Below are 26,804 nucleotides of genomic sequence, written 5' to 3'. Positions count from 1 at the left end.
CTGTGCCACCTAGCTGCCCTCGTTGGGTTATTACTCAACCTTTAAAGCCCAGCTCAAAAGCTCCTAACTTCAGAAAGCCTTCACTGATCTCCAGGACTCCAATAGCACTTCAGTCAGTCATCAAGCTCTTACTAGGTGTCAGACCCCATGCTAAACACTAGGGATATGAAGAAATGCAGTGAGTTAACAAGCATTTATTAATGGCCTGCTATGTGCCAAGCACTGTGCTGAACACTAGGGATATGAAGAAAGACATCAGCAAGCATTTATTAAGTGCCTACAGAATGCTGGGCACCTCGCTAAGTGATTGCTAGGGATTCAAAGTAAGGCAAAAGATAGTCCTTGCTCTCAGGAAGGTCACAGTCTAATGGGGGAGATAACAGGCAAACAACCAAGGGCAAACAAATTAGGAAAGGCACCAACACAAAAACAGCCCCTGCCCTCCAGGTACATTCTAAGGGAGGAGACCACACATGGATAGATTATTGGGAGCATAGAAGATCCTCCTAGAAAAGATGTAGGTCATCTGAAAGGGGAAGGCTTTGGCAGCTGGGAGGACCAGGAAAGGCCTCCTGTAGAAAATGGCCTTGGAGCTGGCTCTGGAAGGAAGCCAGTTGTTTCTGCAGCAATCATCGATTCCTCCTGTACCATGGACTGTATTTACCTGTGCTTGTGTCCCAGCCCCCTTATAAGCTCCCTGGGTACTGTGAGTCTCTCTTATCTTATCTTTACTGGTTCCCCTAGCCCGGAGCCCAAGGTTCTACAAACAAGAGGCAGTTACTAAGTGCTTGCAGCCTTGAATCCAAACCCTCTCCCTCTTGGGAGACTTGGCCATGCTTTGCTAAGGCAGCGGATTGGAGGGACTAGCAAACAGAGACATTTTCTCAGGAGCGATGGCTGTTAATTCCTCCAACTGCAGTCATTCATGTGCTGTGTCAGCACATTTTGGAGCTAGTCCCTGCCCTCTCTGGAAGTCGGAAACTGGGTCACATGCTGGAGAGGAGAAAGTTGAAAATATTTCCTGCCCCTGCCGCTGCACCGAGTGAATAATGTTAAACAATGTCAGGAGTTCAAGTTCACAGACCCCTTAGCAGAAATGTCCCTGAGACCCTCTTTCTCTTTGTTTGAAAAGAATAATAAGAAGAAGCAGATTTCTGGTTTCCTTTGGAGGGGGGCATGCTTTCTGATGCCCTGCAGCGTGCGACTCACACTAATCACAGTCACTAAACTCGATACTGGGTAAGGGAAAAGAACAAGTATTTATACGGAGGCTACTACGTGCCAGGCACTGTGCCAGGTGCTTTTTCAAATATTTTCTTATTTGATCCTTGTCACAATCCTGCAAGGTAGGACCCATTATTATCCTCATTCTGTAGTTGAGAAAACTGAGGCAGACAGAATTTAAGTGACGTCCCCAGGGCTACACTAGTAAATGTTGCAGGGCACATTTGAACTCGGGTCTTCCTGACTTCACACCCAGGCTCTCTAGTTGTAGTTATTCAGTCGTTTCAGTCGTGTCCCACTCTCCGTGACTCCATTTGGGGTGTTCTTGGAAAGACATTGGAATGGTTTGCTGTTTCCTTCTCCAGCTCATTTTACAGATGAGGAAACTGAGGCAAACAGGGTTAAATGACTTGCCCAGGGTCACACAGCTAGGAAGACTATGAGGATAGATTTGAACTCAGGTCTTCCTGGCTCCAAACCCAGGTTCCTTAAGGGTAACTCATGTTGTTTGAGCACGAACTTGGGAACAGATGAGTCAGAGCTTGACTTATCTCCAGATAAGTCACACACTAAGATAACTCGATTACTGCTGTGATCATAGTATCACAGATTTATAGCTGGAAGGGACCTTTGTGTCCAACCCCCACATTTTACAGATGAAGAAACAGAGACCAGCCCAGGATCCCACATGTGGCCTGTAAATATCTGAGGCATCAGAGGTGGGATTCAAACCTAGGTCTTCCTGGATCCGAGGCCAGAGCCCCATCCGTAAGCCATTCTGCCTAGAGTTCTGATTTCCTGGCAGCTTTCCTAGCCTCTGCTTTCTCTCCTGGTTCTCCATCCTTCTTGTTGCTGCCAGACGGGTATCCCTAAAACATTATTTTCCTCAAGTCATTTCCTTGCTTGCAGTGGTGCCTCCTTGCCCTCAGGGTGAAGACCCCCACCCCACCCCCATTTCCTATTTCTCTTCAAGCACTAACTCCCTTTTTCCTTGTTGGGATCGCCATCTCATTTACTTTCTTCTGTGCCATGTTCTTTCCAGCTATAGAAAGCAGGGACACAAATAGTTATATTTTTGGGACTTTGGTCCCCTCCACTACTGCCACCCCAACCTCCTTCTGCTTCTCCTATGGAAATTCCTTCCTTCTTCTCTTTCAATCCTAACCTGGCACTTCTGGCGAGACCCAGCTTCCATAAAGCCTTCCCCACGTTCTTCCGCTCTTCTCATTAGTGTCCTCTTCATCCGATCTGCTATATATTTGGAGTCTGTTCCACACTTGATTCCATATAGTCTTATATTGATAGATGTGGTTTACTTGTGTCAGTAATACTGCTGATGGTCCCTTTATATGTGGGTAGCCCTTTATAGTTTTCAGATGGCTTCCCCATAAATAACCTAGGCTTTGATGACACTGGAAGAGAGAACGAGGCTGACGACTTTGTGCAATTCTGCGTCTCTTAAATCCAATTTACCCCTGAGTCACCCCACGATGTCATTGGTCCTCTTCGTAATGAAGGACAACATAAATAATCTTATTAATTTGCATAGCAGTCCAGTGAGGGAGGTAATGCCAGTATTATTCCCCTAATCAAGATAAAGAAACCGAGACTCAAGACTCAAGAAATCCTTATAAGGTCCTTGCCAACCTTAATATTCTCTGGGTCTCTTATTAAAAAACTGACAGCGGGGCAGCTAGGTGGTGCAGTGAGTAGAGCACCGGCCCTGGAGTCAGGAGGACCTGAGTTCAAATCCAGCCTCAGATACTTGACATACTTACCAGCTGTGTGACCTTGGGCAAATCACTTAACCCCAAGTGCCCTGCCTTCCCCCCTCCAAAAAAAAAAACCTGACAGCATCAGAGCTTGATGTCAAATGTTATTAGTCTTAAAACATTGTTCTTTCAACTGTATCTTCAGCTTCTTGAGGACTGGATGTGGGATCTCTCTTGTATTGATGTAGAGTATAGGGTAATTAATAAATATTTGTCTTTTCAATGATTTGCAAAACTTCTAATATATTCCCCAGTGTTATCAGAGATTCTTCCCCTCTGCCAGGGAAGAAAGTAAAAAAATCTTTATTTTGCAGACATAGGCTTCATTTTGGCAGCCATGGGGGAAGCCTTTGGGATATCATCTGGGAAAGATTTCTTACCTCAGAGACTTCCCTGCTTCAGATTTTCATGGGGTATGACTCCTTATCCAACTGGATGTGCCAATTCAGGACATATCTCTGTGCCATATCTCATGTCAGAGAAGTGTTAATGGTATGATTTTTCTTTTGTCTATGCAGAGATTTGAAACTGGATAATATTCTTCTCGATGCAGAAGGTCACTGTAAGCTGGCTGATTTTGGGATGTGTAAGGAAGGGATTTTGAATGGTGTGACCACGACCACCTTCTGTGGGACTCCCGATTACATTGCACCAGAGGTGAGTCTCTATCCATGGAGGGCTGGACAGCCCACAAAGGTGTACCAGGGAACCAGGTTTTGCCTGGTCCTGTGCTGGCCTTTGTACTGGAAGGAACTGTGATCAATATGGGGGTGAGAGGTGGAGAAGAAGCCTGCTGAACACAATCGGAAGGAATTTACTAGGATTGTCAACTGATGAAAGCCCAGAACTAAAAGAAAAACATCACCCCTCAATGTTGCTTTCACTGCCAGACAACCTGTAAGAACTGTAAGGGCAAGCAATTTTATCAGTCAGAAATCACTAATGATAAATCCAGGACTCTTTATCACGTTAAGTTTGGATTTTTTCTCTCCCTCAAAAGCAATAGGACAGGATAGGGAAGAGAAGGGAAATTTTTCTGTATGTTTAAATTGAAAATGGTAACAAAGTTGGTGATTTCATCTCTTTTCAGTGGATTTAAAAGTAAAAACAAATAAACTCACCCCAAAGTTTATGTTTGTTCTCAGCTTCTCCAAATCATCCTGGTAGATGGACCAGGGAAACATGGAATTCACTTTAGGCGATAAAGATCATTTTCAGCATGGCCTATGACAGATGCTTGAAAAGAACAATTGGGCAGATTTTAATGGTAATAAAATGGAAACAAGTGGGTGTTTGTGAGCCCTTCCCTCCCCACACTCCATGGATACCCTTTAGGTCATTCATTTTCACAGCACTCTCTGAAGAGCAGCAGAGAGGACCAGTCCATCGTTGCCTCATATGCCCTTTCAGCAAGTGCTCTGGAAAACTCAGGCGTGGGAAGTCAGGAAGCCCATTCTGGACCCAGCTCTACCACTAATTTACTGTGTAACCTCAATCCAGTCACTGAACCTCTCTGACAGGTTCCTCCTCTGACAGATGGGGAGAGTCATAGGACCTGCCCTAACAGAGCTCTTGTGAAGATGTAAAGGAGATTACCTAGGTGGACTTGGGAAGCACAAGCAGCTATACAAACAAATAAGTGTACAAGTGGAAGGATCTGGGGTCATTAGAGGCAAGGGATGAATGGAATGAGAGGTGGCATCCTGGAGTTTTTGTTGACCCTACCCCAACACTTTTCTCCTCACTGGATGTCCTGTGCTTGGGAGGCTCCCTTCCCCACATCTCTCTTGGCTTATCTCCTCCTTCACATCCATCTCAGGCTGCTGATTAACCCTGTTCTCCTGGCAGCACCATGACATGAACGCTTCCATCTCTGGAGTCAGCTCCTTCCTATTTTCCCCCCATTTCAATTCCCATCCACACTGGGTGTTGACTACAGATCCAGATACCCTCCCACATGATGTGAGCTGTCACCACCTCAGTCTTCAAGAAGGCAATTAGGAAGTAGAGATTACCAGAGTTAAGCCTAGCAGAAATCTTACAAAAGATGGCGCCCAAAGGTCACCTTCTCAACGTACTGGGAGACCAAAGCGTCCTCCCTATTATTGAAAGCAGTGACTTAACTCCTGGCTTTTGCTCATCTAGAATAATAAAGCTATCAGGGGAGACTTCATGGAGGAAGTGGAATTCAAAGTGGACCTACTAGGGAAAGAAGAGATTGAAAGGTTGTCTCTCTTCTTGGCGAAGGACTTTGTTTTTGTTTTTAATACTCCATTTCTAATCTTGAGGCTTCATGGTTAGGAAAAAAATAGCTCCTCTTCACGAAAATCTTGGGGAGCTCTCCTGTTTCTAGTGGGGAGCATTGGATGATTCTGGAGCAAGAAAGTGAAATGATAAAAGCAATGCCTTCTAATTCCCCATAAACTCCACCCAGCCTTTAAACAGAGCTCCTCAGAGACAGTTGCTAGGATAGTTTTATAGTTCATTTCTTTCTCCTTCCTCTGCTCTCCCTCTGGTGTTGTTGCTGTTGAGCAAAGAAAGGGAAAGGGGCAGAATCAAGGACTTGAAAAACTGGGCCATAATAACGGACTCTCCAGGACCCATGACGGTGATGCTTCCACCTCATCATCAAAAGCTCTATACTTTGAGTGGTTTCTGCAATAGAGTGAGCAAGCTGTGCTGAGCCATCCACATCCTCACCAACTCTCGCTTTGCGAGCACTCTTTTCATAGTATCATATGATTGAGGACTGAAAGGATTATGGAATTGTAGGACTCCAAACCAAAAGAGAAGCCTACAGCTCATAGAAAGCAGCCCAAGAAACCTCAGAGTCCAGCGCTCTATGCTATGAGATGGCTGGTCAAGGTCAGGGGCTAGAATCTTTGTTGAGTTGTTTCAGTTGTGTTCTGGGCAGATACTGGAGAGGTTTGCCATTTCCTTCTCCAGTTCATTTTACAGATGAGAAAACTGAGGCAAAAAGGGTTAAGTGACTTGTCCAAGGTCACACAGCTAGGAAATGTCTGAGGCTGGATTTGAACTCAGGTTTTCCTGCCTCTAGGCCTGTCACTCTATCCACTATGCCACCTAGCTGCCCCCAAGCCATGGAATAGAACAAAGTTAACTGTCCTGCATGGTAGAGAACCTGTGGCTTTGACCTTTCTAGTAGCATGCTCTTAGACATTGAGATAAAGACTGCAGAAAGTAACAGGCTCACCAGCCAGTGAAGAATTTTGAGCTGGCTTCATTTCCTCAAATCCCTTTTTTAATTCCAAACTCTGCAGCCTGTTGGGACTAAATAGGCTAAGCACATTAGGCTGGAGCCAGACACCTCAGTCCTGCCTCTTCCTTTCCTAGCTTACTGCTCTTGAATCCCAGACCTCAGCCAGAGACCCGTGCCTCACATTAGGAGGCTTCCCGCAACAGTCCCCATAAGGATCACAAGCACTGGGGACCTGGAAGGATGCCCTGTCTTAAAGGAGTAGCCCAGCCCCAGAAAGGCTGTGGGGCTTTTATAAAGCCACACAGTCAGACAGGGAATGGAGAGCTTGGGTCTGCAAACCCCATTCTAGTCTAAGCTTGGTTTCTTCACTGAATTTTGTTCTTCACTAAGCTGTGCAACCTCAGGTACTCCCCTTCTAAGCGTTTAGAGTTTGTAACTGGAAGAGATGTTAGAGGTCATCTAATCCGATTCTCTCATTTACCAACAAGGAAACCAAAACACAAATGGTGCTGCTTGTCTGAGGTCACACGGAACAATTCACCAGATTCAAATCTAGACCCATTGACTCCAAACTAGAGTTTGGAGTTTATGCATAAACCTAGACCTCAGTTTCCCCATCTGTTAAGTGAGGGGATGGCAGTAAATCATCTCTAGCTACCCTTCCAGTCTATGTTTCATGTTCCCAATTCATAGTAATTCTAGAGTTGAGGAGCCTGGAGATACCATTGCATTCATCCCATTTCTAAGTGAGATGCCACCAAACCTGTTTCAGACAGATAAGGATGGATTATGTAATGTGTAGGAAAGCCATGTTTCATTTTTCAGTCATGGGGCTAGCTCAGGGATCACTTCTGTGTTGATCAAGCACACAGAATTGGCACATACATCTCTTAATTAGGAGCAGCTTCTCTAAGGAAAAAAACCCAGTCAGAGAAAGATCAGCATCCAGAGTCACCCTCTCTTGCCCTTTCCTCTCGTTGTCTGCCCAAGCTTTATTTGGTTCTTTCTAGGATCCAGGCCTTGCCACTAACTAGCTTTTTCCTGCCCTGGACAGATCCTTCAGGAGCTGGAGTATGGCCCCTCAGTGGACTGGTGGGCCCTCGGAGTGCTGATGTATGAAATGATGGCCGGGCAGCCCCCTTTTGAGGCCGACAATGAAGATGACCTCTTTGAGTCTATCCTCCATGACGACGTGCTCTACCCAGTCTGGCTCAGCAAAGAAGCTGTCAGTATTCTCAAAGCAGTGAGTGTCTCTCCTTTAATCTCCTTTTTTATTCCTCTAGCCTTCCCTCTGTCTCTGCCTCATGACCTATTTCTTTTTTAATTTAATTGTACTTTTCAGTTAACAAGAATTAGGATTTTTTGGCCCCTCTTCCCTTCCTTTCTCCCACTGGAAAAAAAAAAAGAGAAAGTCTTTGTGAAAAAATGTGCCTAGTCAAGGAAAACAAATCCCCACATCGGCCATGTCCTAAAATATATGTTGCCTTCTGTGCCTTAAGTCCACCACCTTTCTTCTGGGAGGTGGACAGCAGGCTTCATGGTATAGTAGCTATTCATCACACTCATTAGAGTCTGGAAGTTTTTCAAAGTTGTTGGTCTTTAGAATATCATTTTCATGTAAATTGTTCTCTTGGTTCTGCCCACTTCATTCTGCATTGGTTCACACAGTTCTTCCAGGAGTTCTCTAAAGCCATCCCTTTCAACATTTCTTACAGCACAATAGCATTCCATTACATTCATATGTGATAACTTGTTCAGCTGTTACCCATTTCATGGGCATGCCCTTCATTTCTAGTTCTCTGCCACTACAGAAACAGCTGATATAAACATTTAAATATATATGCAAATTTTTCCTCTTTATTTTGATCTCTTGGGGTACAGAACCAGCAGTATCTCTGAATCAAGTGGTAGGCATTGTGTTTCTTTCTCATTCTCTTATTCATCCTCTCTTTCTCCTTGTCTCTCTCTCTCCCCATCTGTCTCTCCATTTCCCTTTCCCTCTTCTTTTCTCTTCCTCTCCTTTCTTGACTTTCTTTCTCTCATCTCTCCCATCCTTCCATGTCTTTTTTGTTCCTTTTCACAGCTGAATTGGAGGACCTAAGGGTAGGCACTGCTCTGGGAGTTCAAGCACAGTTTAGAAGCTGCTATCAGAAGGACACAGCCTGGGATAAATTATTCTTCTTGTGGGAAAGAAACAGAATGTTTGTGTTCTCTGTGGTTGTACATGCTCTAAATCTGTCTCCTCCAGCATCAGATTTCCAGGGGTGGGAGGAGGAAGGAGGCAAAATGCAACCAATGCAAGCTGCTTTGTTATCTTTAATCCCTAACACATCACATCCTGGGTGCTGGCTGGAAGGGGAGGGAAGCATCAGATAGGGATCTGTATGAATGCTGTTCTCTTATCTAACATGCTACCCAACTGGGGTGTGCTTACTTCACTCACCAGCCTGGTGGCTCAAGGAGGAGGAGGAGGGAGGGAGGGAAGGAGGAAAGGAAAAAGGGGGAGAGAGAGAGAGAGAGAGAGAGGGAGAGAGAGAGAGAGAGAGAGAAATCTAGCCAGTAAACCCCAAGTTAAGTGGGCAGCTTCTGGCCATCAAAATTTACCTTCCTTTGGAGAGGAGAGGGAGAGGGAGAGGATGAGCTGAGTTATCCAACTAGCTGAGTCCACTTTCAGGCAGCTCGGTCTACTCACAGGTTGTGTTTGTCCTTCATTTTTGAAGAGACCCATGACATCAGGGAAATGATGACATGACTTACAGTTGACTTTGATTTGAGTGAGGGAGGGCTGTGCAAGGTCACCAGCCTCACTTTCTCCTCCAGAGCCATCTGAGTCCAGTGGTCTGATATTCACCAGGACTATTGGAGATGGCCCAGGATGCATCGGGAGACCCTGGCCCTTTTAGGCTAAGGCCTTTTCATGTGGAGAGAGTACTAGACTTGGAGCCAGGAAGACCTGAGTTCAAATCCTGCCTCTGACAGATACTTACTGTGTGACCCTGGGCAAATCACCTGGCCTTCATCTGCCTCAATTTCCTCATCTATAAAGTGGAGATAATAATAACAATTACCACATAAAGTTGTGAGGATCAAATGAGATAATCTTCAAGAATTGCATGGGGAATAGTTCTAAGCTTAAATTATTAAATAGGGTTTATTAGCACTAAGACTTTTGAAACATCCTGGATATTATTTTCATTATTCCTAACATCATCTTCTTTCCTTAAGTCCCCAAATGCACCCTCATGTCTTACATTTACAAAGCAGATGACTTGACCTCCTACTTCAGTGGGAAGATCAAGGTCATCTACCAGGAACGCTCTCGAGTTTGTTCCCAACACTTGTATGCGTCCTCACCTACTCTGTCCTTCTTCCTTTCTGTCTCTGGAAAGGAGGTGTCCCAGCTTCTTGCTGAGGTTATCCCTTTTTCTCTCTGAAGCATTTGGCACCATTGACCATCTCTTGTTTGTGCATCAGCTCTGCTCCAGTGGTCTCAAAGACAAGCTTTCCTGATTCCCCTCTTATTTCTCTAATCATACATCTTCTTTAAAAATTTACTTTATTTTTAATTTATAGAATAAAACAAGCATTTCCATAACATAGCACAATAAAAAAGATGATTGCATATGAAGCTGCAAATCTATTATGTACAACTTGATATTCTTTTTAAAGATAAAATAAAGTTATCATGTAAATTTCTTTTTTTCCTTCTTTTTTCTTTTTCTTTTCTTCCCCTTTGCTGTCTCCTTGCCCTCTTTTGCCACCACATAAGGCAGGCATTTTACAAGGCTCTGTCTTTTTCTCTATATATACTTTCTCCTTTATAATCTCATTTATTCCCAGAGCATTAACTATCCTCTCAATGGAGATGACTCTCCAATCTTTTTTTTTCATTTAAGATCGTTTTCAACATTCATTTTTGTAAGATTTTGAGTTCCAATTTTTTCTCTTTCCCTGTCTTCTCTCCTTCCTCTCCAAGACAGCAAGTAATCTGATATAGGTTACACATGTACAATCATGTTAAACATATTTATTAGTCATGTTGTAAAAGAAGAATCAGAACAAAAGGGGAAAACCACGAGAAAGAAAAAAACAAAAATAAAATGAAAATAGTCTGCTTCAATTTGCATTCAGACTCCATAATTCTTTCTCAGGATATGGATAGCCTTTTCCATCTTGACCCTTTTGAAATTGTCTTGGATTCTTGCAGTGCTGAGAAGAGCTAAGTCTATCAAAGTTGGTCATCATACAATGTTGTTACTGTATACAGTGTTCTCCTGGTTCTACTTACTTCACTCAGCATCAGTTATCTAAATCTTTTCCAGGTTTTCCTGAAATCCACTTGCTCCTCATATCTTATAGCATAATAGCATTCCATTACAATCATATACCACAACTTGTTCAGCCATTCCCCAATTGATGGGTATCCTTCAATTTCCAAGTCTTGGCCACCACAAAAAGAGCTGCCAGAAATATTTTTGTACATATGTTTCCTTTTCCATTTTTTATAATATCTTTTGAATATAGACCTACTAGTGATATTGCTGGATCAAAAGGTATGCATAGTTTGGTTGCCCTTTGGGCATAATTCCAAATTGCTCTCCAGAATGGTTGGATCAGTTCACAACTCTAGTGTTATAATTTTCCCACATCTTCTCCAGCATTTATAATTTTCCTTTTCAGTCATATTAGCCACTCTGATAGGTGTGAGGTGGTACCTCAGAGTTGTTTTAGTGTACACTCTCTAATCAGTATTGATTTAGAGCATTTTTATATGACTATATATATATATGTATTATATATATATATATATATATATATATATAATTTCTTTGTCTGAAAAATGCCTGTTCATATCCTTTGACCATTTATCAATTGGGGGATGATTTGTATTCTTATAATTTTGATTCAGTTCTCTATATATTTCAGAAATGAGGCCTTTATCAGAGACACTGTAAAAATTGTTTCCCAGCTTCCAGCTTCCCTTATAACCTTGGTTGCATTGGTTTTGTTTGTACAAACCTTTTTAATTTAATGTAATCAAAATTATCCATTTTGCATTTCATAATGTTTCCTATCTCTTGTTTGGTCATAAATTCTTCCCTTCTCCATAGATCTGACAAGTAAATTATTCCTTGCCCTCCTAATTTGCTTATGGTATCACCCTTTGTGGATGACTCCCCAATCTTTATCTCTACTTACTCAATCTTGATCTCTAGACTTACATTTGCAAATGCATACAGGATATTGTGTCGACGTCCTGGGAGCATACTTCAAACTCATCATGTTCAAAACAAAGCTTATTATCCTCCTTCTGATTTCACTATGTCTGTCAATGGCACCATCATTTACTTACCCATTCTCCCATGTTCATAGCCTTGGAGTTGTCTTTAATTCTTCCCAATCCACTTCTCATATCCATTTTCTAAGTCCTGTTGATTCTATTTCTGCAACCTCCTCTGTACCTATCTGCTTCTTTCTATTCCCAATGCCACTACCATAGGGCAGGCTGCCATTACCATGTGCCAATTATACTATAGTCCCCTAACAGATTGTGTCATCTCCATTGTCTCACATTCCAGTCTATCCTTCATATTACTCAATCAAAGATTATTAAGCACCTACCATGCGCTAGGTACTGTGGGAGGTGCTGGGGATACAAGTACAAAGAATGAAATTTATATTATATTTTGTTACATTACATTAGTCATGTTATGTCATATCCTCATGTATATTGTTATGTGATATCATATTATATTAGTTTATACAGAATAAAGATAAAGCAGTAATGGAGCAGGTTAGTTAAGAAGAGAAGTTCCTAGCAGTTGGGGGGATAAGGAAAACCTTCCTATAGAACAAGTGTTCTTAACCTAATCCTTTGGGGTCTGTAAATAGATTTCAAGGTGTCTGTGAATTTGGATGGGAAAAAAAATACATCTTTATTTTCACCAACTTTTAACTGAAACTATTCTTCTGAGGAGTCCACAAGGAGCGTCACAAGGCTGTCAAAGGGATCCATGACACATAACAGGTTAGGAGCTCTTAATGAAGGTGATGGTACATGGGTGGCATCTTGAAGGAAGAGGTGCAGTCTAACAGGCCAAGCTGAGGAGGGAGGGCATTCTAGGTATGGAGACAGCTGAAAGAAGAGTGATAGCTAATAAGGCTGGAAAAATAGGTTGGGGCCAGGTTGTGAAGAGCTTTCAAAGCTAAACAGAGGAATTTGTGCTTTATCCTAAAGGCAATGGGGAGACACTAGGGTTGGCTATGGAGGGGAGGGACATGGTAAGAACAGAGCGTAAAGTAAATTGCTTTGGCAGCAGTGTGAAAGATGGAGTAGAGTGGGAGAGACTTAAGACAGGGAGACCAATTAGAAGACTTTTGCAGTAGTTCTAGTGATGACAGTCGAAGGTAGAGCTTAGACTCTCATGATACGGAGAATGGGCTCAGGTGGGAGAAAGGTTGTAGTTGGAGAGATATCAAGATTTGGCATCTGATCAGATCTATGGGGTGAGGGAGGCTGAGGAGTTGAAAATGATGCTGATATTACCAGGAGACTAGAAGGATAGTGGTGCCATTTATAGAAATAGGGAGGGATGGGTGAAGGGTGGGTTGTTGGGTGAGGGAGGGAATGACTTGTGTTTTGAACATGGTGAGTGTGAGATGCCTCCGAACATCCAGTTTGGAATGTCCAAATAAGCATTGGATGATGTGAGACTGAAGCTCAGGCTGGAAATATAGATGTGGGGGTCGTTGGTATAGAGATGATAATTACTGCCGAAAAATCTTCTTTCTGCATCGATATGGTCATGCCACTTCTCTCCTCAAAGAATCTTCAACATCTCCTTCTTTCCTACTGAATAAAGTTCAAAATCTTTGCCTGGCATTCCTATATCTCTCTGCCTCCCCAGCATTATCTGATGCTAATGCGCTATTATGTTATAGATGCTATCCTCAGAACATTGACAATTCTGTATCTTTGCTCAGACCCTTCCCTTCACCTAAAGTATCCTCCCCTTCCCTCTTTCTCTGCCTGTTGAAGTCCTACCCGTGCTTTCAAATCCAACCCTGATTCCACCTTCTTTTCTTCAGACTTTACATAGCACTTTGATGGCCTCTACTTAATGTGTATTATTTTTCAGTATCTTTTTTTTTTTTTTTGTCCATTAGACTTTAGGGCCCATTGGGGCAAAGGTCACTATTTTTCTTTCTATACCTATCTCTCCCAAGGCTGCACTGCACATAGTAGGCATTTAAAATTCAATCAAATTGAGTTTGTTAGACGGTCAGCTCTCAGACACTTCAGACACAGTCAGTGTGGTTCATTTTGTTAATGGGCCTCCCTGGGAATCATTAAGTCTTTAGCCAGCGCTGGAGGTCAGTCTGTGGGCAGGGGTCAATTCAGTTTAATAAACATTTATTAAACACTTACTATGCGCATTGGTTGGTCTGCATCCAGGGTATAAAGGACAATCTGTACTCAGATTTAGAGGTCAAATTACGGTCAGAAACGAGGGGTCAATCAATGACCAACATTAGCGGCTCAGTCTTTGGCCAATGTTAGAGGTCAGTCTGTGACCAAGGTTCAATTAAATTCAGCTTAGCAAACATTTATTAGGCACTATGCAAAAGGATTAGTTTGCATCCAGGGTTGAAGGACAATCTGTACTCAGATCTCAGGATCAATTTCTGGTCAAGGTCAAGGGTCAATCTCTGACCAATATTAGGGGGTACAGGATTTGGCTAGTGGTAGAGATCAATCCATGACCAGAGTTCAAATCTGTTGAATAAACATTCATTAAGCACCTGGTATGTGTACAAGTTTCAGTTTCCAGGGTCAGAGGTCAGTATGTGGCTGGGGTTAGGAGGTCAGTAAGTGGCCTAGGATGAAAATGAACCAATGATTGAGGAATAATAATTGAAGAATGATGGCAGTCACTTATACGTTACCTCATTTGATCATCACAATAGCTCTATAAGGCAGGTTCCCTCATTTTACACATGAGGACATTGAGGCCAAGAGAGGCTATATGACTTGTCCACGGTCACACAGCTAGTAAGTGTCCAAGACAGGATTTGAACTCAAGTCTTCCTGATTCCAGGGCCTACACTATCCATTGTACCACTTACTGCCTAAGAGAAGGAGAATAAAGAACATTTCATTTATTCATTTCTTCAACCATTCATTGAGGCATTCATCCATCCATCCATATTCCACACATCTATACATCAATACATCCATCCATTGATTGAGCCAATCTTTTTTAAATGCTAGCTATGTTGCCCATCCCTGGAACTGTGAGGAATCCAAGAGTAGAAAATATGAGTGAAGTTTACAGTTTTCCTCTATGAGTGAAGTTTACAATTCTGCCGTAGACTTCGTAGCCATGAAAATCACCAAGGAAGTGACTTCACCTCTCAGTGGCAGTTTCCTCATCTGTAAAATGGGCATGCTAATAATATTTATACTATCTATTTTACAGGGTTGTGGTCAGAAAGCAAAGACTTTCAAGCACCTTGTGCATCTGGTGTCGGAAGACCTGGGTTCAAATCCTATTCTAACTCTTACTTTCTGTGTGAATTTAGACAAGTCATTTTATCATTCTAGACCTCAGTTTCTTTATCTGTAAAAGTGAGGGGCATCAAACTTCAAGATGACTTCTAAGGTTTCTTACAGATTTAAATCTGCAATACTATTATTAGAGAGGAATTGTCGTTGTGTTTGTTCTTCATTTTCGAAGAGGACCGTGGCATCAGGGAAATGGCGACGTGACTTGCAGTTGACTTTGATCTGAGGGAGGGAGGGCTGTGCAAGGTCACCGGCCTCACTTTCTCCTCCAGAGCCATCTGGGTCCAGTGACCAGATATTCGTCAGGATGACTGGAGATGGCCCAGGATGCAATGGGAGAGGAGTAGTGAATAGCAATAAGATGGTGAAGATAGTAATGGCCAGCGGAGGGTTACAGCGAACAAGTACATGACAAAGTCACTAGAACCGAGATCTTTTGGATTCTAGAACATTAGAGCTGGAGAGAACCTTAGAGATCATATAGTCCAAGCCTGTTATTTTACAGATGAGAGAACTGAGACCCAGAGAACTAAATGATTTATCTAAGGCCATGGAGGAATTCATAAAACCAGGTCTAGAATGTGTGTCTTTTGTCTCTCGGCCCAATAAACAGCTCTAGGTCTCAAGAAGTGTCTACTAAATATTTCCCTTGCTGGGCCTGTAGGGGAGGCAAGGGAAGAGGGGCATGGGGTCTGGAGGAGTCTATAGTCTCATTGAAACACGTGAATCAATTAGACATCAGCAAGAGAATGGTAAGGAATAAAACTGGGATGGGATGCAGGCAGTGCCACATTAGGCTAGAAGCTTAACTAGGACTGTGAGATGAGGAGAAGGAGGAGGAGGAGGAGGAGGAGGAGGAGGAGGAGGAGGAGGAGGAGGTTGAAGATCACCAAAGCCAGTTTCCCAAATTACCACTGTAGTATAACTTTGTTAATATTCAGTCACTCTGGAGAACCATTCATTTGACCTTCTCAATTTTTGAACAAAGGTGATTTAGTTTATAACTCAGGGAATGTAAAACCAACATCGCAATATCACGATATTGGCTCTTGGGGATGAAATCAGTAGTCTGTACCTTCTGTATTGGAAGCCTGTAACTTTTGCCCTTTGACCTCTCCCTTTCTAAGTGGAGAGCAAGGAGGAGGAGCAGAGCGGGTATGGAGGCATCTCCCCATTCCTTAGATGGATATTTGCAAGAGAGTAGTCATTTAGTCAAACCAAGTCAAGTCAATCATGTGCAATTATCTCTTTTGTATTATATTGTTATAGAAATGCTTGTTTTATTCCATTAATTAAAAATAAAATAAATAAAAATATGTTAACAGTACCTACTATGTGCCAGGCATTCTGCTAAGCACTAGGGATACAAAGAAAGGCAAAAATGGTCTGTACCCCCAAGGAAGCCGCAGTCTAATGAGGGAGACAATATGTGGTCAATGATATACAAATAAGAAATGTGCAAGATAAATTGGAGATAATTTTAGGAGGAAGGTATTAACATTAAAAGGGAGCAAGAAAGGCAAAGGTGAGATTCTAGCTGGGACCTGAGGGGGAGATGAGGAGAAAGAGCATTCCAGGCTTGGGGGAAAAAACCAGTGAAAATGCCTAGAGTCAGGAGTGTCTTGTGAGAAACAGCAAAGAGGCCAATGTTATTAAAACAAAATGTACTTGGAGTGGGAAAAGGGGGTGTAAGATATAAGAAGACTGAAAAGGAAGAAGGGGCCAGGTTATGAAGGGTTTTACAAGGCAAACAGAGGATTTTGTATTTAGTCCTGGAAGCGATAGGGAGCCACAGCAGTTTATTGAATAGGAAGGTGATATGGTCAGACTTGGACTTTAGGAAGATCACTCTGATAACTGATCAGAGGGTGGACTGGAATGAGGAGAGACATGTGAGGCAGCAGGGAGACCCACCAGCAGGCTATTCAGGTTGAAGTCAGGGTTTAAATTAGGTCTTGCAAAAGCTCATGGCAGCCCTGGTCTTCTGAGTCCTATTCCTCATTCCGGTCTCTCCCCATTTTGGCCACTTGGCCTTTATTCTAGCATGTAGATTTAAGTCCCTAGCATTTAATCTCCCTCAGAATTTAACCCCCATCCTGAGGCCTTAGCCTCTTCCCATTTAGTAATGTAATAATTAAGTATAATAATTAGGGCCTCTAGGTGGCACAGTGGAGAGAGTGCTGGTCCTGGAGTCAAGAAGACACAGCTCCTGAGTTCAGATCCAGCCTCAGACACTTACTAGCTGTGTGACCCTGGGCAAGTTACTTAGTCCTGTTTGCCTCAGTTTCTTCATCTGCAAAATGCACTGGAGAAGGTTTGCCAAAAAAACCCCAAATGGGGTCATAAAAAGTCAGACATGACTGAAAATAACTCAACAACAACAACAACACAGTATAATAATTAGATTTAAAACCTCTATATTTAGACTCAAAAGAAGTGGGTTCAAGTCCTGGCTTTGCTACTTCCTAGCTATGTGACTATGGATTAAATACTTAATCTCTCCTCATCCATAAAAAGTGAGATTAAAGAATCCTTGAACTAGCAATCTCATGGGCTTTTTAGAAAAAAAAAAACTTTGTAAACTCCAAAGAATCATAGAAATGTGAGTTATTTTTAACGAGCATTTAGCTTCTCCTTTGCCTAACACTTAGCTCCCTAACTGCACCACTTATCCCTTCATCCAATACACTTTTCATTCATCCCTAGCACTTAGATTTACCCAATCAATCAATCTATAGTTATTTATTAGCACTTGGCATCAGGCACTGTGCTTGGCCCTGAGGATATATATCACCCTATTTAGTTGTTTTCAGTCATGTCACGACCCCATTTCAGGGTTTTCTTGTGGAAGATACTGGAGTGGTTTGCCATTTCCTTCTCCAGCTCATTTTACAGATGAGGAAACTGAGGCAAACAGGGTTAAGTGACTTGCCCAAGGTCACACAGCTCATAAGTGTCTGAGGCCAGATTCGAACTCAGGAAGATGAGTCTTCATGACTCCAGGTAGCCTCATTCTACTCATTGTGCCACCCAGCTGCCCTGTTTTAAAAACTCCAAACCACACTAAAGCATTTGGAACACCTCATATATTTTTTTGTTATCTGCCAACGTGTCATTGTTCCTTCTTTTTAATGCTTCCTTGCTATTAGGGTACAAGGGCGTCAGTTGCATTGTTCTTAATGGAAGGAATGGTCAGCAAAAATCATTTTTTGCCAACTGTTTCCACTGCTGTGCTGTCTGTAGTTCTCCTTACACTGCCAGCCTGGAATGCTCTTGGGGAGCCTTTGCTTGGTTGGGTCCCTCACCATGATTTCTATGAACTGGCTTTACCTTCCACTCCTTCTTTCTGCTCTAGGAGACAGTACAGCTCACATCCATCCATCATCCCGCAACAGAAGACTTTACAAATGAGTTTGTATCCTAACCTCATGTTGCTTTTGGCAGCCACCTCTTCATGTTTGGCAAGTAAGACAGATGTTTGCTGATTAAGGTGCTTTCTGGCTTCTTTTGGTCTCCTTGCTGTGGCAGTTACATTGGTTAGACTTTTAATTAAAAGTATTATAGTCGGGTGTCATTTTCATTTCTGCGGTGCATTTCCCATTTTTCATCCCATCTTCAATTATTTATTTAAATAGCTCAGGGCTAAGTTATTTTTATTGGACACCAGATCTTCTTGTCGTGACTCTTTCTTCTTCTTTGCTCATCCTGTTCTTAGCTCCGAGGAGTTGATGGTCCAACCGTACAGTTATCGAATCAAGGATAACTTCCACATCGATAATAAGCCTTCCTCTGTTGATTAAAATAGAATTCATTGCACTCATTATTCTATTACCTGCTGCTTTCTGTGTCCAGCACCTATTAATTCCATTTTCAAAGAAAGCCTTCATGATATAGAGGATTCCGTGCAACATACAAGTCTTTGACCTCTCCCATTCTCTCTTCTGAACTATGCTTTCCCATGGTTTTCTCCCCATTCTTGCCCTTTCCCACCTGTGCATTTATGTCACCAATTATCACAGTGGTGTATGTTGATTTAATTTGGAGAGTTTAATCGAGTTCTCCATAAAATTTCTTTTCTTCATCTTCAGCAACCAGTATTGATGCATGAGCTGCAGTTATTTTTGCAATAGTCATTTGCAAATACTTATTAATATTGTAATGCGTGATGACCAAATAGTCTATGAAATAATGTGTATATTTTTGATGCATTTATGCATACAATAAAACCCTACTCTGGCAACCCCTTTCTTTGCATCCCTAAGGAGCTGTGAACCACTCTTCCTTTTTGTCAGTCAATAAACGTTTATCAAGTGCCTACTATGTGCCAGTAATCTTCATCCTCAACAACCAATGTTGATGCATAAGCTACAGTTGTTTTTAGAGTAGTCATTTAGAAATACATATTAATACTGTAATGCTTGTGATGATCAAATATTCCATGAAATACACTTGTATTGCATTTATGCATACAATAAAAATCCATTCTAACAACCCCTTTCCTTGCACCCCCAAGAAGTTGTCTGTTAGACATCCTTCCATGTATTCAGTCAATAAACATTTAAGTGCCTAATATGTTCTGGTCACTGTGCTAAGCACTGGGGGGGGGGGGGGGGGGAAGGGAGAGAGAGATAGAGACAGAGAGACAGAGACACAGAGAGAGATAGAGAGAGACAGAAAGAATAGAGTGTCCCTGCCCTCAAAGAACTTACAATCTAATAGCTGCAACCCCATTGTTTCTAGCAAGAAGTTTAAGAGTAATATAGTTCAGCTCTTCCAGCAACATATCCACTTGTTGGTCACTGGGCACGGATCTCACATTCAGAGTCCCATAGTTAAATTAAAATTTATCGAAAGTCTTAAACTGTGATTTTCAGCACCTTCTGCCCAGTCTCCTGCCACTGCCACCATCACTGCAGAAGGGGCCACACAAGACTGAGGGCCACATAAGTTCTTTGCTTCATGTTTTGCTATGGTCAAAACGTTCATCAGCATGTTGCCAGCCTGAGGAAGATAAGCCTTTCTGTAGTTAGCTAGGTTAGTCCTTGGAAAACAGATTCACCCTGTTACTGGAGTCATATTCAAAGTCTTTCCAGTATGGCAGAAGCTGCCAGACCTTTCACTGTGCTGGTTTGGCCTTCAAATCTTCAGGTCACAGTGAGGCATCTGAGCAGGACTTTGTGGAATCTTGTGCCAAGACTCAGGTAGCTGACATTTATGTGACACCCGGGGGTCAGCAAAATGCTTTAACAAACTCTTGTTGTGTTTTCATTTGATCTGGGGAGGTAAGTATAGTAAAATCCCCATTTCACAGATGAAGAAACTGAGACTGACGGAGGTTGAGTGACTTGCCCATGGTTATAGAGCCTGTAAGTGTGTAAGGTGTAATTTAAACCTTCAAGACTCCAAATCTAGTGTCCTTTCCACTATGCCACATTGCCTTATTCAGAGAGGAGGAGTAAGTTTAACAGTGACAGGGTAGCAAAGGGCAGAGAGGAAGATAATTCTACCATTGTCCCAGCTTCCCCTACAGAGTCGGGCTCTGATGAGTCTTTTTCACTAATGTCATCTCATTATCCCTCCCTCTTCCAGTTCATGACGAAAAATCCCAATAAGCGACTGGGCTGCGTGGCAACGCAGAGCGGCGAGGAAGCCATCCGACAGCATCCCTTCTTCAAGGAGATTGACTGGGTGCTTCTGGAACAAAAGAAGATCAAGCCCCCTTTCAAACCTCGAATTGTAAGTACCGCCTTGGGTGGCTCAGACCAAGACACCTCCCCAGGCAGTCAAAGCGCCCCTGCTGGCTAACACCCCCCACATCCTGCAGGGCATTAGGAGTACTGCCCAGAGCAGGGCAGCTATGTAGGGACGAAGCTCATCTGGGCAAAACCAGGTCCCCGTGCTGCAGCAGGACCTTAAAAATACAAGCAGCCCCCTCCCTGAACACCTGGGGCTGGTTAAGATTAGAGAAGGTGAATGTGCGTGAGTAGCAGCTGCTCAGAGGTTCCTTTGTTCCCCATTGAACGTTCTCGGTGTCTCTTATGCTCAAACACCTCCCCCAGGAATTCTAAAATTCTCTGCATAAGCCTCTGCCCCGGGTATTCTAGAGGCCAGAAGGGACCATGAACCAAGTAGGGTTGTTGGGTTGTCAGAGTTTGGAAACCCATAAAGAAAGATAAAGAAAACACGAGGGGAGAAGTATCTGGAGACCAAGGACTATCAAGGCCTTATAGATGGAAGGGGGAGCAGGATTGGGATCGGGAAGAGAGGCTCTTCCAAGCTAATACTTCCTTATTCAGCCATTAGAATGAATCCTAAGTCTTTTTGCTTTAGATTTGGGCTTCCCTCAAAATAAAAGAGGGGGGAAAGATTATGATTTTATTGATTTTTAAGCCAAATCCTGCATACATTTCAGCCTGGGAACTTATGGCTGAGTGAGTAGGGTGAAGGGTGGCTGGGTGACTGGGAGTAAGATAAAGAGTTTGTGATGAAGGAGCTGTCCCTCACCTGGTACATGGGGACTTTGGTGCCCAGAGTCCTACTCCAGCTGTGGCTCCAGGTGCCAAACGTCACACATTGCCCTATTACAGCCACCTTCCTGCAAGCTGGTGTTCTGCCAGCCAGAGTTCTCTTATTAACACATGCTTCCGTTGGAGTGAAGGATATCCATCTCCATGCCTCGCTGGAATGGCAAGACCCTGGAAAACAGGAGATCATGTTCAGTGTAGTTTTAGCATGACATGGTATGCTGGTATACCAAATCTTGGCTAATAATAATATCACATTTATATGGTGCTATAGTGTATAAAATATTTTTTGGTACTCTATATATGGTGATATTTATCTAATCAAAAGATAGGGGTGCCCAGGACTCCCACTTCCTCAACCATAACAGATGAGAGATGGGAAGCAGCAAAGTGTAGTGGATAGAGAGCTAGATTTGAAATCAGCAGGACCTGGGTGCAAATCCACCTCTTATCATTACTGGCTGTGTAACTTTTGGCAAGTGACAACCCTTTAATGTCCCAGACAACCCTCTAAGACTCTGTGTTGCAAAAAAGGCATTATTTTGCATTAGCAGAGGGAGTTAGCTCATTGGGAGTTCCCTGTGCCGGGTCTGGCTTAATAAAAATAAAACTTGGACCAGTACAGCCCAGATTTGGGGGTGCCCTTTGTTTGATTAAAAGCCATCTCCATGAGGTTCTACCTAGCCTCTCCTTCCACCCTGAACAATTTTACCCTGGGGTTGGCAGGGTGGCACAATTTGGGAGGGTTTAGATGAAGATCCTTCCAGATCCTTTGCCTGCCCTCCATGCACTTCCCACTGGGAAAGTTGAAGTTAGACCCTATCTTCTGGGTCTGCGGTACCTGATATATTTGGAGCAGGCTTTGAGGAAGACGTGTTTCCAAGAAAACTTGCCAACCATGGGCCAAGAGAAAGGAGAAATGCTAAAGGGGGCCGGAACTAGCAGAAGGAGATTTTTAATTTAGATAAAATAATAGCTAACAAAGTCAAGGGAAAGGGATCCTCTGAGCAGAAGAGCCAAGTAGACCATCCAGAGAGAGTAAGCAGAAGGAGCATTGAGCAATATCCCAGGGTAAACTGAGTGATTATGAGTCCACTGGAGCTTGAAATGGGATGTTATTTTAGAAGGAAAAGTATGAGGAGAAAAAATTTTAAAATAGGCCATTAATTGGGCCTCTGTCTTGGTCCAACTAGGGGTGGGGCCATGGGGAACAGCTGTCTGCTGATGCATTAAGGCTGTGAATTGTTTAGACAGAGCCCCAGGAAGAGAATCAAAGACTATTAAAGGGGTGAAGGCCTTGGCAACAGTGCCTGGCCAGGGAGAAGGAAGACAAGGGAGACAGACTACAATGTGGGGAAAGTCAGGAAGGAGAGGCAGTTTGTTGTGTGGCAGATGACACTTCCCCCAAAGAAGAAGGAATCAGGAAAGCTTTAATTTGTCTAGAGGGAAAAGTGAAAGTTTCTGAAATGTCAACTGGGGATATTTTGTAGATCTACCAGAAACATCAGAGCCTTAGACAGAGCTATTTGTCACCGGAGGTCTTTCCCAATATGATTTCAGATTAGAGTCACAGGGAAGCCGTGTGATTGATTTCGAGAACACTAGGAAAACCCTCCATATTCTCCCCGCCCCCCCCCCCTGCCCTGATTAGAGTTTCATCCCTTCATCTTAAGGCTTTGATCCATGTTAAAACACCATCCCTCTGCAAGGGAGTCGTACTTTAAAATGTTATCACTTATTCAGTTATTTGCACTTCAGGATGAATAAAGAATCTGAAGTTGTGTCTTTCATAAGAAGAGATATGATAAAGATATTGGAAGGAACGTGAGAGAAGGTTACTTGGGGCGGGGGGCAGAGGGAGGAAAGATGCAGAATGGAGAGACAAATTTGCTACTTCACAGTTTTGTACAGGACTGGTCTTGGATCTTCCAGAAAGTCTTTGTTAAGGATTTACCTGTACAGTTGGAATCTTTCAGAACTGGAAACTGTTCTCCTAGTTTGGTGTCTAAGCAGAGCCCCCAAGAGCTAGATCCTTTGATATGGAGATATTGACTTTTGGGGTAGCAATCAGGCAGCCATTTCCAGAGAAATGATATCCCCTGGAATGGAAACGATGTAGCCAGAGAAACTCCAGCCTGGCATTGATACCATGTCTATAGCCTAAGGGAATGGCTTCTTTGTTGAGCCAACATTGCCCCAAGCAAAGAGATCGTAGCAGGTAGAGTCACCAATCCTTCCCTGGCTATGATTCCAGTTGGCATCCAGCGGAGACAGGAGTTCAGGCTGAGAAGATGGCAAACAAAAGACACTGACAAGGAATTCCAACTGACTTTCAGAGCTATATTCCTCAGACTTTAAATCTTGACACAATTTAATTCAACAAACATATTAAGCATTTACTGCATGCCAGGTGCTGGAAATACAAATATCCATTGCTTCTGAAAAGAGCATGTCAGTTGACTGCCCTATGGATCAATAATCTCTATGATTTCTTGGACACAAACTCCTTTTTTTTGACCATTATTCCCCTTACATGCTGTCTCCCCCTACTAGAACATAAGCTTTTGAGTGCAGGGACTTTCTTACTTTTTGGTATTTGTATCCCCAGTACTTAGCACAGTGTCTAGCAAATAGCAATCACTTAATAGATTTTTTCATTCATCCATCCATCCATCCATCCATCCATCCATCTCTTCCTCCCTCCATCCTTCCCTCCCTCCATCTATCCATTAATTCATACATACATACATTCCTTCCTTCATCCATTCATACAAAGTCAGAAATGAAAAGAGTCTCTGCCCTCAAGAGCTTCCATTTTATTAAGAGGAAATAATACAGTTAACTAAACACAAAGCAATTGTGGGGCAATGGCAGGGAACACTAAACCCAAGGGGATCAGAAAAGGCCTTTTGTAGGGTCTGATACTTGAGTGCTGAATCTTGAAGGCAGTTAGCAAACCCACGAAGCCAAGATGTGAAAGGAGAGAGTTCCGGGCATTGAGTTCAATCTACTTGGAGGTGCTAAGATGGGAGAGGCAGTGTCCTGTAGAGCAAGTGAACCAATTTGGTCGGCATGCAGAGTACATGGGGTGGCAGGGGAGCGGCGGGCAGAAAATGAAATCTATCTGGAAACATAGACTAGGCCTAGCTTGTGAAGAGCTTTAAAGAGAAAAGCTTGTGTTTTTGTTCTACAAGGAACAGAGAGCCTCTCAATCTTCTTTAGCCTGGGACTGGCATGATCAGACCTATGCTTTGTGAATGTCCTTTTGTCAGTTGTGTGGAGGACAGTTTGGAGAGGAGATGCAGAGAATCTCTTCCTTGCATCTTCTCTTGGGCTCCCCCTCCACATCATCATGAAGCTGTGAGCTTTAAGCGAGTTTCTGTCCTATTAGTTTCATTTGATTTCAGTTACGCTGATTTGAGGACCTAGTTGGAGCATACAGAATGGAATTTTCCAAGAAGAGAGAGGCATAAGGCAAAAATATGTTTAAAAACAGGCAAGAACTGTTTTTGCCTTCCTTTGTACTCCCCAGGGCTTACACAGTGCCTGGCATATAGTTGGTGCTTAATAAATGCTTGTTGACTTGACCTGAAAAATTAAATGTAATATTAAAATTATAGAAGATATACAGACGTCTAGGATATATTTCTAGCCTAGCCATGTTGGCTGTCTCTGTGTCTTCAATCCTTGGTCCTTAAAATGATCTAAGCTGTGAGTCTCAAAGGACTTACTAAAGTGTTCAAATATATTTGAATTCTCCAGGCTGTTTCTGGGTGAGCAACCTCACCCCAGTAACTTCTAGTTTGGGGAAGAATGAGAGGGTGAGAGACAGAGAGAGACAGAGACAGAGAAGAAGGAGGAGGAGGAGGAGAGGAGAGGAGAGGGAGAGAGAGAGAGTAAGAGAGAGAGGTATTTAGCTCCCTTGCCCATCTCTATCCCTCAATTTAGATTAGTCCTTGGAAAACTTGAAGGCACCCAAAGCCTTCTTTCTGATAGTTTCTTTAGTGCATAGCTGAGATGGACCAAAAGCACTACATCTGATAAAATGCTGGATGATGTCTCCTGGCAGGGCCAGGCCAACATAGAAACATCTATTTAGCAGTTGTACGGAGGATGGTTTTCAGGGGGAAATACAAGTTTCTTCTGTGTATATTCTCCTAGCCTAATCTCCCTCTGCCCCTCCACTCTCCAAATGAAGTTGTGAGGTCACCTTGATTTTTTCAGTGATTTTTAAAAATCACATTTTTTGAAAACATTAAAGTGATAAAGCTAAGAAACAGCCTTTGGAGAAGCTCTGACCAAAATAGGGGAAGCAGTTCTCCGGATAGCTGACTGCCCTGGCCCCATGTTCTTATCTCAGAAGGAAACCCAGCAGTGTCCTGCAGGTAGCTCATAATTTCTTAGCTAATTACCTACATAGTGGGATTTGAGAAGCACTGAGAAGGCTCTAGGCATTCCAAATGTGTCCCTTTCCAGCCTGCCATGATGCAGACTCTCCTCTTCATAATGCATAGCTCCTCTCACCTTTACATGCTTTGATCTCATTTCCCTTGGGTGAAAGCATTGTCCCCTTAAAAATGTAAAGACTCCTGGGAGACACAGTGGGCTACCTTCATATCAGCCGTTGCCCTCTCCACTTGAATTTGTTTGTTAGAGGTTTTTCATAAAGACATGTTTCAATGGAGGCTGGAGTTAATGAAAAGGTGAGAGAGATTCAGAGCCTGAATCCAGATGGAGCAGGCAGGCCCTAGCTAAGTAGGAGACCATGGTAATGGGGGAAAAGTCCCAGCTTAAGTTTTCCCCAGGCTGACCAGGGTTCCACAAGTGTTTGAAGGTCCCAGGACAGAACTTTAAACAGAAAAGGCAGCTTCCTTGAGAAACCAATTCCAGGTTAGCTAGCCTCAGTAATGGAATGAAAGCCAACACTAGGTATATTAACCCTTTATAACCAACCAAGTTTGGTTCTCTTGGAGAGAATTCTAGCATGTGTTTAGAGACCTTTGGATAAGCTCATGGTCTTTAGGATCTTCTGACCAAACCTCTACCTCCTCCCTGATCCTACCCTCATTAACATTACACAGAGCACTTGCTAAACCCCACAAGTCATAGGACCATAAGATTTGGAGCTGGATGGGGCCTTAGAGATTTCCTAGTTAGTATAAGCCTTGAATTTTAAAGTGAAAAGTTAAGTGACTTGTCCAAGGTTACAGAATCACAGAATTTCAGAGATAGAAGGAATCCTCAGAAATTACGAACATACACACACTAAAAAGAAGCAGAGTCAGAATTTGAACCCAGATCTTCCAAATCCACATTCAGTGCCCTTCTGCTATATTGAGTGTCATGTCAATCCCCATGCTTTCTGTACTTGTATTTCCAGCACTTAACACAGTTTTGACAAAGAGTAAGCATTTAATAAATGCGTTTCATTCATCCATTGTCATTCATCGTTCATTCACCTTCCTCCTTACCCTCCCAAACACCTATCACCCCTAGGG

General features: G+C 42.9%; 1 protein-coding gene across 1 annotated transcript in view; it reads left to right on the top strand.

Moving 5' to 3' along the window:
• The window catches only part of PRKCE (protein kinase C epsilon), a 666,915-nt gene that overhangs the window by 603,774 nt on the left and 36,337 nt on the right, over positions 1 to 26,804 (top strand). The window contains exons 12-14 of the mRNA XM_036749535.1: positions 3,515 to 3,653; positions 7,271 to 7,459; positions 20,372 to 20,518. Coding sequence (XP_036605430.1) covers positions 3,515 to 3,653; positions 7,271 to 7,459; positions 20,372 to 20,518 — 475 coding nt within the window. The remainder of the gene's footprint in view (positions 1 to 3,514; positions 3,654 to 7,270; positions 7,460 to 20,371; positions 20,519 to 26,804) is intronic.

Source organism: Trichosurus vulpecula, chromosome 3 (genome assembly GCF_011100635.1).
Source record: "Trichosurus vulpecula isolate mTriVul1 chromosome 3, mTriVul1.pri, whole genome shotgun sequence".
Lineage (NCBI taxonomy): Eukaryota > Metazoa > Chordata > Mammalia > Diprotodontia > Phalangeridae > Trichosurus > Trichosurus vulpecula.
Note: the sequence above shows the minus strand (reverse complement) of the source record. Positions and strands in the feature narration are given on the sequence as shown.